Source organism: Sceloporus occidentalis, unplaced genomic scaffold, assembly GCF_023333645.1.
Source record: "Sceloporus occidentalis isolate IW3139 unplaced genomic scaffold, rSceOcc1.0.p SCAF_3, whole genome shotgun sequence".
Classification (NCBI taxonomy): domain Eukaryota; kingdom Metazoa; phylum Chordata; class Lepidosauria; order Squamata; family Phrynosomatidae; genus Sceloporus; species Sceloporus occidentalis.
In genome coordinates this window covers 228084078-228096552 of record NW_028316983.1, presented here as the reverse complement: position 1 = coordinate 228096552, position 12475 = coordinate 228084078, and the positions used below count along the sequence as shown (strand labels likewise).

Below are 12475 nucleotides of genomic sequence, written 5' to 3'. Positions count from 1 at the left end.
TTAACAGCAGTGTGTGCTCTTCCTTTTACTGAATTGGTTTGAAGATTAGATCCTCTCTTTTTAGAAAAGATGAGCCTGCACTGTTTTCAGTACAGTAATTCCCATTAGCTGTTTAGATAATCAACAGGCTGCTAAGTTTAATGAGTCGGTCAATATTACAAGCTTGATTTTGGAACAAGACTACACTGAGGGATAATCAGGTAAAGGGAAAGAATTGGTTTGTATGTGCAGTTTTCTACCTCAGTACAAACATGTTGATTCTTCAGAGAAATGATATGAACATTAAGGACATGTTTAAGGTTTTTTAAAAAATATTTTTTTTCTTTAAAGTTTTCCTACAAAACTTACAGGTAGTTTTTTTTTAGTTTAATGGTGCTGTTTGATTTGTAGATTAAATGTCTGTTGAATTTGTGTCAATTAGTATATCTGAAGATTAATAAGCGAAACTTTTTACATGCTTAATTAGGCTGCAGTTCAGCTCACATGATATTGGTAGTACAGTCTATTGAACTTAGTGAAGAATAGTTCTAAATAACTATATATATATATGAAAGACGCTATTAGCATTCATATAGCATATTATATTTAAAGTTACAGAGAAAGCTAAGGTAGTTTAATATTACTTTACTGTTTTGGAGAACACATAGGTAAACATATATATTAGGTGAAAGAATTCAGAGACATAGGCTCTGAAATATTGCTACTCAAAGGGATCTTGAAGCACATTTGAGACTAACTGTGTAAAAGAAGTTGTAGTATGACCTTTTGTAGACTTCGTCTACTTTAGATGCATGGAGTGCCCGGGTAAGAACCTTATTGACTGTATTAATACCCATGGAAATGCAAAACTTGTAGGTATGGTGATGAGGTGACAAATTCAGTTTTAAGGATGGTTGTTGAGGAGGAAAGGAAGGAAAGATGCTGCATAAGGCCAAGGTGAGTGGGTGGCCACATGAATAGTGGAGTTTTGAAATGAGGTGTGTTCAGGCTGGGAACGATAAAGAAGATACATTAAACTGGCTAAGAGCATCTGATGTTATAATATGTATAGTGTGCCAGGAAATCATTGTCTTAAATATTTAAAATATTAATGTTCATTTGTTAACTTTATCTGTTAAATATAACTAACAACCAAAATGTAAAATAAAATTTTATTTAAAATGAACTTCAAAGAAAATAATTTTTGTGTTCAGATTTAAAAATGCAGAGTGACATCTTCATTTCTATTATTTGAGGGGAAAAGATGTATATAGGATACTGTAGACAACATCTCATTGGGAGATATTAGGGCATTCTTCTTTCTTTTGCTACCCCCTGCTCTCTTTGCAAGGATCCTCCCATCATCTGGAATAGATTTGAGGTGAGTGCTGTAGGAGGCTGCAAATGTGCGGGATAATTGGGACAATTTTCTCCATAGAGGCATCTGTTGGAACAGAAGAAAATAGATTTCATAAGATTGTCTGTAAGAATTTTTCCCAAGCAAAATAAAAAGGGAGGAAGGGAGACAAAGTTTTCACAATAAAAGAGTTTACCTTTTTTGTTATTATTATTAGAGTTCATTTCAGTCCAGAGCAATGACAAAAAAGTGAAACTACAGTGCTTGTGATGGGCTTTAAAAATATTAATTCAAAGCCAACAAAACTGCAATACTGTTAGCAAGCTAAACATAATGATGATACTGGCAATGAAATGAAACTCCTCAAGCATAAGAAGAGAATTTCATTTAAACCTAGCCAACAAAAATGTCTCTCATGAAGAACTGAAACATGGATTGGATGTGTGTCCTTGAAGTCTTCCAACAGTTTCACAGGGCACATTCTATAGTCAAGAAGCCACATTAGCTGAAGTCAAAAGAATTTAGGAAAGTGGCATGCACAATAATACTTTAAATAACACGTGAGGCTCAGGCTAATGGGGTAAAACCTGAAAGCAGACTTTCTCTTTGTAATGAGACTGCTACATTGATAATTGATGAAACTGCAGAAAGCTCTGAGGAGGCTGAGAGATGAGTATTTCACACCTCAAGACCTCTGTGGTTTGATTTCATTTTGAAGCACTTTTGAACTGTTTGCAAAATGTGATCACTACTGATAATGAGATGCGATACAGTTTGTGGAGTTATAGAGTAATTAATACTACAGAATTATGCAGACCTCTATGGACCAGCATGGACCTTTACTGATTCTGACCTGGCCTTGGAAAAAATACATTTTGGGACTACAAATCCCAGGTTACAATGGTTATAATTCTATAAATCTCTACAGACATCAGGTTATCATGATCATGATCATGATCATTGCTATTATTATTATTATTATTATTATTATTATTATCCACCATCATCATTTATGTAGCACCAATAGCATACATGACACTTTACATGAACAGTTTACAGTTCTTAATTTGACATTTCCATGTCCTCAGGCTTGCAATCTAAAAAGACATGACATACAAGTAAAGGGGATGGCAGTGAAGGAGGGATTAAGTTGAGCAAATGCTGGTTTCTTCTCTCCTTCTGAGTCCACAACAATGGCAGTTGGGATAGGAGAGCAAATCTTTCATCAGTGGTTGGACATAGGTCTCTATAGATTGCCATCTACAAATCTGAGAATCTAAGTAGTTGGTGCATGTGTAGGGCCCCATGTTACAGAAAGATTTACTTCTTGGAAATATTGATCAAATATAGAACCATATGTTCAGTTCAGTTCAGACAGTTCAATTTCAATTGCTTAAAACCATTGATCGTCACAATATGTAGAACCATATGTGGGGAGTCATATTTCCTTGGAGGGTGACTTTTAGGAATCATATTCTAGTGGTAGGAGGGCTGACTTTTGAAATATACATTTCTATCTTATGGCACATAAAAATAAAACAGTCCTGACATTATCAAACAACAGGGGTTAGATGTGACTAAGGAGATTATCACATGCAGGAATCCCAGCAGGAGAGACACAGGATCTAGAAGATGAAAATTGATGTTATCACATTTACCCATGTCTGTGCTGTAGGCAGCCAGTATCCACTTGGACAGCCCACCTACAACCCAGACTTCTCCTGTGGCTTTTTCAAGAACAAGAAAATCTCGTTCTTGAAAAAGCCATGGGATAAGTCCAGGTTGTGCACATGGGCTGCCCCAGTGGATAGAAACTGCCTACAGCCCAGGAATGGGAAAATGTAATAACATCCATTTTCAGCTTTTAGATCCTGAGTCTCTCCTGCCAGGATTCCTGGGTGTGATAATCTCCTGAACAAGGTCTAAGTACCTATCTTGGTAGAAAGGAATTCTCAGGACTTTGTATGATGGATTTATGCATGACTTTCTAGACAGAGCTGCCATCCCCCTTAGCTGAAACATTCAGGGTCCTTGGTCAGTGGAAAACATAAATCAGACAACTCTAGATAATTTTGGAAGCTGTTAATTTAAAATGTTAGTAAAATTCATAGTGGCTAGTGGGTTCTTTATTTCTCCTGCATATAATGTCATCACAGTCTGAGATAGGACATTTTCTAAAGGTGGGAAAGTTAGTGTAAAAATGCCATCACATTATGTGTAGTAGCAGTAGTAGTAGTAGTAGTAGTTGTTGTTGTTGTTGTGGTGTGCCTTCAAATCATTTCTGACATAAGGAAACCCTAAGGCAAACCTATCAAGGGGTTTTCTTTCTTTCTTTCTTTCTTTTGTTATATCCTCCAACCTCAGAATTTTTTAAAAAAATAAAAATGCATATTTATTGTAAAGTTAATAATGCACAAGTATCAGAATAATTATGCAAAGGCTTATGCATAATTCTTGATCTGTTTACTTTAATACAAATTTCATTAGAATCTGGATTTGTAAGACGTATTTTTCTTATTAAAAACATTGTGCACTTTCTACATGGTGTAACAGATGGCAGTGAGAGAAGTGACTATGGGACATGACTTCTGAATATATTAATTCATATAATATCTGAAATCCTTCTATAAACAGCAGCAGCTGTCAGAGATAAATATGGAAAAGTAGATCATGAAAAGAAAAATTCTTTCATTTGTAGATGGAAAGATATAAGTATCATTCAAACACATATCATGTTTTATTACTTTTCTAAAGATTTCTTCTGATGTAAATCATAATTTAATATTATTCTTAAAAGAAATTGATTAGGCTTAAGGTGTTTTGTTACACACACCATTAAACCCAGATATATGAAGACCATAAAATACCTGCTGTTCCCTGGCAGTAATAGCCAGAAGAAGAAGAAGAAGAAATAATAATAATCGCCAGGAATAGTTGTTAATCTTGTACCTTCACACTTTCATTTTTAGTCTGATTTTGTAGCAGTTAGGAATGGATAGGTTTTTCAATCTCCATTTCATTGAGTCTCATTTAATTTCCCGACTTCTGCACCAGATTGCAAGCTCCATTCTTCCACAAAACAGTTGTATACCTTTTCCAACTTTTTAAAATGGGCATGTCATTTCATGTTTTCACCATATATATATATATATATATATATATATACACACACACACACCCTATTTTCAACACAAAAACCCACACCTATTTTTTCACCACATATTCTTTTTTCAGAAACATTATTTGTGAGGGGAAATCTTTTTTGTACACAGTTGCTCTTATTCTAGTTGAGAGGCAGAACCCCTTGTGATCTGGTATACATCATTTAAAACTTTACCTAGTTCCTGATCCATTTTGCCTGGATCTCTCTTGAGTGTTTTTGAAACTGGTTATATTGCTCACTTTACATTCCTATGGAACATCTTATTATTATTTTTAAAAAAGTACAACTGTTTGTTTTTGTTAGTTCAGAAATTTCATATTTGAATTTATTTAATTCAGATTTTATTCTTATTTCTTCCAAAGATGAGTCTCAAGAAAAGTTTAAGAAATTTCAGATGGATACTCATGAAGGCCTAGAACTTCATGTATTAGCAGGATTATTTGTTTTGATTCTTACGCTATGTAGCCTCCATTCTCTTTAGTGAAGATAAGCATACAGATATCTTTTCCTCATTTTTTTTTCTTATCTTGCTTTAGTACCCTTTAATGGTTTGTCAAGCAAGGGTCCAATGACATCCTTAACTGTTATTGTGCCTGAGGTGTATTTAATCGTGAGACCCTCTAGATGTTGTTGGCTGTCAAGTTCCTACAGCCCTACCCAGAAGAGCCAATGTTGGGAAAGCTAGGAGTTATAGTCCAACAACATCTGGAGGGCTCCATGACCCCCTTTTATTTTATTTTTTTAAATAAATCATTATCAGCATGGTCCATTTTACATCTTTTATTGCTTTCATTTCTTTTGTTTAACTTTTAAAATTGTGGAAACATGATGCGTCCAGGCCACTAGAGATCTAAGTAACATAGGACTTGGTTTTCCAATGATTGCATGGCTCAGTTTTGGGAATGGTGACCCATTACAGTTTTCAGGTAAATAAATGAAATGGACAAGGCCAGAAGAAGGCCCAATTACAATATATATATATATATATATATATATATATATATATATATATATATATTGGAAATCTAGTAGAACCCCTACAATAGGGGAATGGGTTGCAAAACTGATCTTGCAACTCTGGATATATTATCAATGTCTAAAAATAACAGATCTTCGCAACAATATGAGGACAAGTGGGTTAGGATAGCATCACTATGGGAAAACAATGTGTATGATGTATGAACAACTGTGTGTCTATGTAATTATCTGCTTCAAAATAAAAAATAAAATAAAAAATAATAATAAAAAGACGGCCCAGTTACAGCATAAATAATGTATGGAATTAGGTTCTAGGACCTTAGGTTCTGGCATTTACACAGGATTGGAGGTTTCTGCAGGGCTGTCAGGGTTAAACTGATCCATGGGATGGAATTCAGATCTGGTCACTCAAATGAGTTTTTTATTTCCATATTTTGGAATTTAAGACATATTCTAATGCAGTGATGGAAAACCTGTGACTATTTGATTTTTGTTGGATATCATCTTCCATCAGCACAAGAACTTTTATCATCTGGAATGAGTAAAAGGTGGAGTCCAAGAATAACTGGAACACCACAGACTCCCTGACACACAAATTCCTGCACTAGAGACTGCAGGTGGGGAAGTGTGATACAATTAGAGCAAAATGTGACAAGACACAGGAACCATAATTTCAATTTCTTCTTTTACAGTAAAGACTTGTGGATCTAATCTTCAGGGACCTGGTGGTACCTTCACATCCCCCAACTTCCCATTTCAGTATGACAGTAATGCACAGTGTGTGTGGGTTATCACAGCTCTCAATCTAAACAAGGTAAGTTCAAATTTGAGAATAAAGATCTGTTTCAAGTTGCATATTTCCCATAAATTTGCCATTAATTTGTATACTGTAAAGTTGTAAATTGTTGCTTATATCATTCTTGATTGCAGGAATGAATAATCTAGAAAAGAATTACAAGACACTTTCCTTTTGAGAGGGGATAATGGTAGATGCTTCTCATTTTGGACATTTTGTGAAAAATAAAATGGTTGCATTTTTTTTAAAAAAACCACCTCTTTTTGCAAAACATCTCAACAGTTTTTTTATAGGAAACAATATAATTTGTACAAAACATTTTTTTCTGCAAAAAAAGTTATAAAGTTTGAAAAATCTCATGACAGTTTGCCATTTTTTTCTTTGAGTTGTCTTGGTGCATTGGAACACGTTATTTCATCAAAGATAAGAGCATATGAAAATATTCATTATGTCCCCATTATATTAAAGACATTTTATTCAGAGTTTGGCTGGAATTCTTTAAGATTGTGCTTTGGTTGGGTGAAGGGGAGAGACTGTTGTTGTTGTTTTCTAATTGGATATGGATAAAAAGTTTCTTTAGTCTCACCACGGAGTTGAAGACCATCCTGTTCAGAGAAGCCTTCCCAGGCATTGCATGATTGTCATTTGCTATTTGATGTTCTTTTTTGCTGCCTGTTTTACTGAACCATTTCCTGTATTGCTATGTATTTTATATGTATTATCCTATTAGATTGTACACCATAGACAGGTTTATTCTTACCTATTTATTGTTTGTATGTACAGTGCTGTGCAAATCTATAGCACTATATAAATAAATAAATAAATAATAACACAGAATCAAGTAATTTTGCTGGGCTGTTATGATTTAATTGCTTAAGGCTTAATTTTAAACATCTATTCTTTGTCTGTATCTTCTGTTCCATCTCCTTTGCTGGATCAAGATGGCAGTTGCTCTCCAAGGAAAAAAAGTTAGCATTATATTGGAATTGACAACATATCATGTGTTTTGCTTCAGGCATAATCTCCTATCTCACACTAACTGAGCTACCTCTGCTTTGCAAGTTGCAGAGGTGACATATTTGGCCTCAAGGGTAGAAAGAGAGCTGAATGTATAAATAAGGTTGTTACAAAGACATTTTTGAGTGTGATGTGATATGTGTGTGCATGTGTGCGTGATTTTAAAATACTGTATAATCCCTGGTTCAGTTCTGTGATTGTGTTACAAAAGGATCCCAACTTTAGCTGATAAAAATTTGGAATAATAATAATAATAATAATAATAATGCTTTATTTATATAGCGCTGTAGATTTACACTGCACTGTATATACAAACAATAAAACAGATAAAAATAAACCTGCCCATGGCATACAATCTATGAAATAATAGCATAATACAGTGGACCCTTGTTATATGGTGGGGTTTGATTCCAAGATCCCCCGTGTATAACAAAATCCATGTATGCTCAAGTCCCATTAATATAACAACATAGCAAAATGGTGTCCCTTATAAAAAATGGAAAATCAAGGTTTGATATTTGAAATTTATACATTTTTGAACATTTTCAAACCATGTATGCTTGAATCCATGTATAAAAAATCCGTGTATAAGAAGGGCTGACTGTACATATAAATAATACATAACAATACAGAAAAGGGTTCAATAAAGTAAGGCAGGCAACAAATTAAAAATATCAAATAACAAATAATAGTGACACAGTGCCTGGGAACGCTTCTCTGAACAGGATGGCCTTCAACTCAGTTTTGAAACTGGTCAAAGAAGTGAGGAGCCGTGTTCATTGGGGAAGGAGATTCCAGGAGTGAGGGGCAGCAAGTGAGAAGGGATGAATCCGGGACGGGGCAGTGAAAATCCTAGGCTGAGACAGCAGACCTTGACTACCAGAATGGAGGGCACGAGTGGGAAGGTGTGGAGAAAGAAGGTCTGATAAATAAGGATGGGCCAGCCTATGCAGAGTCAGTGAAGGGATGACAGTAAAGGAGATATATGGTCTGAGTGGTGGGCAGAGGTAATAATGGATGAAGCTGAATGCTGGACAGAAATGAAAGGATGGAGGTGAGAAAGAGGAAGCCCTGCCAGAAGGATGTTACAGAAATCAAGTCGCGAGACCACTAGGCCATGGACCAGAATCTTGGCAGTAGAGGCAGAAAGAAGTGGTCGGATTTTGGCAATATTGTATAAAAAGAATCTACATGCCTTAGCTGTGGTCTGGATCTGGGGAGGGGGTACACAATAGAGAAGAATAAAAATAAAACCAAGACTACGGGCTTCTTGGACTGGTCGAATAGAAATATCATCAACAGAAATAGAAAAGGAGTATTGAAGAGTAGATTTAGGTGGAAAAACAAGAAGCTCCATTTTTGACATATTGAGTTTCAAGCATTGATGCCGCATCCACTGAGAGACAGCTGTAAGACATGATAAAACCTGCTGTTCAAAACTCAGAGAAAGGTCAGGGGTGGAAAGATACAGCTGAGTGTCATCGGCGTACAAATGATAGGAAAAGCCAAAAGAACTAATGAGTTTTCCTAGGGACAATGTGTGGAGAGAAAACAAAAGGGGACCCAAAACAGAGCCCGGAGGAACTCCAACAGATAAGGGAACAGAGGATGAGGTCTGACCACCCGTGACCACTGTAAATAAGATCTAAACCAGTCAAGAACAGAGTCCAAGAACCCAAGGACAGAAAGTATATCAACTAGAAGATAGTGATCAACGGTGTCAAAGGCTACAGACAAATCAAGAAGAATGAGAACAGAGTAAAGCCATTAGCCTTGGCCCATAAAAGATCATCCAAAATCTTAGTGAAAGTCGTCTGTAGAATGCCATGGGCAGAAATCAGACTGAAAGGGATCAAGAAGAGAGTTGGCTTCAAGAAACTCAAGATAGCAAGAATAAATGACCCATTCCAAAACCTTACAAAGAAAGGAAGAAGAGAAATTGGACAATAGCTAGACAAAGAAGAGGGGTCAAGAGAAGGTTTTTTTTTTTTTTCAGAATAGGGGAAACTAAAGCATGTTTAAAGAACGTAGGGAAAGAACCCATAGAGAGAGATTAAAGATATAGAGAAGCGAGGGCAGAAAAGAGGGAGCTATAGAAATTAGAAGACGGGTAGGAATAGGCTCAAGAGAACAAGTTGCCGGTTTGGAAGTGTTCAGCAGTGTAGAGCGTTCATCCAAAGACTCAGGAGGAAACACAAAAAACCACATAGCCCCAAAACCCCACAAAAATCCATGGATGCCAGCCATGAAAGCCTTTGACTTCACAAACACAGAAATTTTTTTAGGTGAGAGTGATAGAAGATTAGTAGTAGAAGAAAAATCAGAACTATCTCAGAGCGAATAGTGGTAATCTTTGAGATGAAAAAGCGAAATCATTAGGAGAGAATGATGAAAAGACAAGTGGAGGGGGAGGTTTAAGCAAAATTTTGAAAGTGGAGAACAAATGCTGCGGGTGCCTCTCATTGATGTAGATCAGTGATTTATAATCAGATTAAGACAGGTAGGAATGTGCCACTGGCACACAGAGGCATATACACAAGTCTGCAAAGTAGCTTCAGAGACTTAGATAAACCAGTGTTATATACTGAATCCAAGGAGTTAAAATATAAAATAAAACAATGAAAAGGACCATATTAGTCTGTGATTTATTATCAATATGACAGAAGTGCCCAATTGTGCTACTGCTTTTTATGAGTACTTTAAAGGCAAGTCATAAAGTGAATAGTGGCATACCTTCTCAGAACTTTTTCTATCAATTCTGGTACAAAACTGTATAGAGACAGCAGTTTTTAAGATCCACGAACTAGTTTAGATGTTTTATTTATCTCAGGTTTCTCAGTGGTGCATCAAGATGTGCCAGACAGCATAACGTTTTTGATGACTTCAGCAATCTTACATTAGAAATAGAGTAATTCTGTGGTAGCTCATACTGGATTTCGACAAGTGTAATAAAGCATTTCGAATTGTAATGTGTTGATATGTCTTCAGTTTTGAGTCAGGTGTGCAGTTTGCATTCTCTCCAGAGTGATCTTGTATTCCAGTAAACATTTAAAATAAATTCAGTACAACTTGTTTATGTACAACCCTGTCATTTCAAGAATTATCCATCATGCAAGGAACTGCTTCAGAAATCCTAGAAAGGCAGCACAAGATGAAGAGTATGATAGTGTTATATCACTATGAGTTAAAATGAAATGGAAGGAAATACGCATATTATTACAAGCATTTTCTCAGCATATATGTCTGCACACTGCTTCTCCATGTTCAAGGAATAAGGCCTTTGGGGGCACAAATACCTTGGGCAGTTTAGCTCAGATTGTGTGTTATGGAAACTGAGTTTCTAGAAAATCTTGTGTATGTATATGTGTTTGTAGATATTGGAGTGACACTTCCAGATGTTGTTGTTCCATACTGTTTTTCAAGAAGATTTTCATATAGAAAATAGTGGAACACACTCTTCTAATTATTTTCAAATCACAGGATCCCTTGGTCACAAATGTCTGTTTCACCTCTTTTCTTTCTATCCACTGTTACACTGATTGTCTACTATCATCTTTCAGAATGACTCCAAAAATGTTCTCTGTTCCTCTCTGTACCCAAACCATCTTATTTATTTCTCTTAAGCATGCTTCTTATTTTGCTTTCCTGATATATTTGTTTGTTTAATATTTTCAAGAAAAAAGAGCAGGAAAAGGAAGGGAAATTGCATTTGAGGTTGTATTTTTTTTTAAAAAAAATGGAAACTGAAAATCAAGCAGCATAAATGAAAACAAATATAAATGAAACATAATGCAAATTGAAAACACAGTTAAAAATGGCAAAGAAAAAGAACAACTTATTTTTGTTCCCCCCCTCCCCATTTAATGCCAAAAGTCTGCCTCGATGAAAAATTATTTGCCAGCTGAAAGAAGGACAACAAAGCGTGGGCCAATATACACTTTTTAGAATGTATTAAAATATTTATATCCCGCTCAATAACTGCATATCTCAGAGTGGCTTAAAATAAAAACAATATAAAACAGTAAATGACAACAATAATTTTAAAAGATTAAAGCTTTTGTCTTCAATGGGTCACACTTTAGTAGAAAGGCAGCATATAAATGAATGAAATAAAATAAATTATACTGAAGAAGACTAATACTGTATATATACTATATACAGACACGTATTAATGCCATAGGAAAGCCAGCCAACTATAAACTCCACTTTTTATTTCCATTCCTTCTGCCTGAGAAACATCTTTCAGATGCTGCTGGCATCCCAGTTGTTTGAGGATTAAAACTCAAACCAGTAAACCATCCCCAACAAACCAGAGGGACTGTGTACCCAAAATTCTATGTAGAGGAATTTTAATTAGCTCAAAATCAAGAGGGGGCTGACTACAAGAGCCCAGTGAAATAGTTTCCCATTTTTATACCAAGGGACTGGGGAATTTAAGAAATGAAGCAGACACATGCTTCTCTACTTAAAGTATTATTTTTATTTTAAAAAAGTCACTAACACACACATCTATTCAGGTTGGCATGCTTGTCCAGGATCAAGTCCTGAATCTGTGTTGCTTTACTTTTAGTGACCTGGCATTGAGCAGCAGCATTTTCAGCTAAGGGGGCCTGCTGCCTAGGCTATCCAGGCTATTTGAATTGGGGGTCACCTTAGGAGTAACCAGTAGCATGTGTATCCCCCTTCTACTAGAGTGATAGAACTGACTACCATTTCTCCCCCTGCCCATTACTAATGTAATGGCTGCTCCCTGGACTGTTTCCCCTCCCTTTGAGAAGGAGACAAGTAGTCCTACTTGGCTGTTTAGTCAGGAATTGGCTAGGTGCCTGGAGCCTGGTCCTGAAAGGAGTGGTCCCTCAAAAGGTAGCAGTCTTCTCAAAAGCTACAGCCACCACCGCCCCCTTCCCCACATTTGTGAGTTTCAGATTCATGGTTTTGACTATTCGTGACTTTGTAGCTTCTGCTTAACAAAGTCATCCTCTTCACCCCTCCTCCTCTCACCCTTCCTCTCAGTCAGCCAAAAGCAACACAGTACATTCCCTTGCTTTTCCAAACTTTGCATCCTCCTCATTTCCAAAGAAGTTTCCTTTGAATCTGATGTTTGCAGCCACCTGCCAGATGATCCAAGTTCTCTCCCCTCTCCTCCTCCCCATCTCTCCCAACCAGACAAAAGCAACACTGTACC

At 36.2% G+C, this 12475-nt stretch overlaps 1 protein-coding gene across 3 annotated transcripts in view; it reads left to right on the top strand.

Annotated features, from left to right (window-relative positions):
• Positions 1–12475, top strand: part of LOC149317584 (CUB and sushi domain-containing protein 3) — a 796080-nt gene that overhangs the window by 442545 nt on the left and 341060 nt on the right. For all 3 annotated transcript variants that reach the window (XM_089517858.1, XM_089517859.1, XM_089517857.1), the window contains one exon: positions 6170–6291. In XM_089517858.1, coding sequence (XP_089373984.1) covers positions 6170–6291 — 122 coding nt within the window. The remainder of the gene's footprint in view (positions 1–6169; positions 6292–12475) is intronic.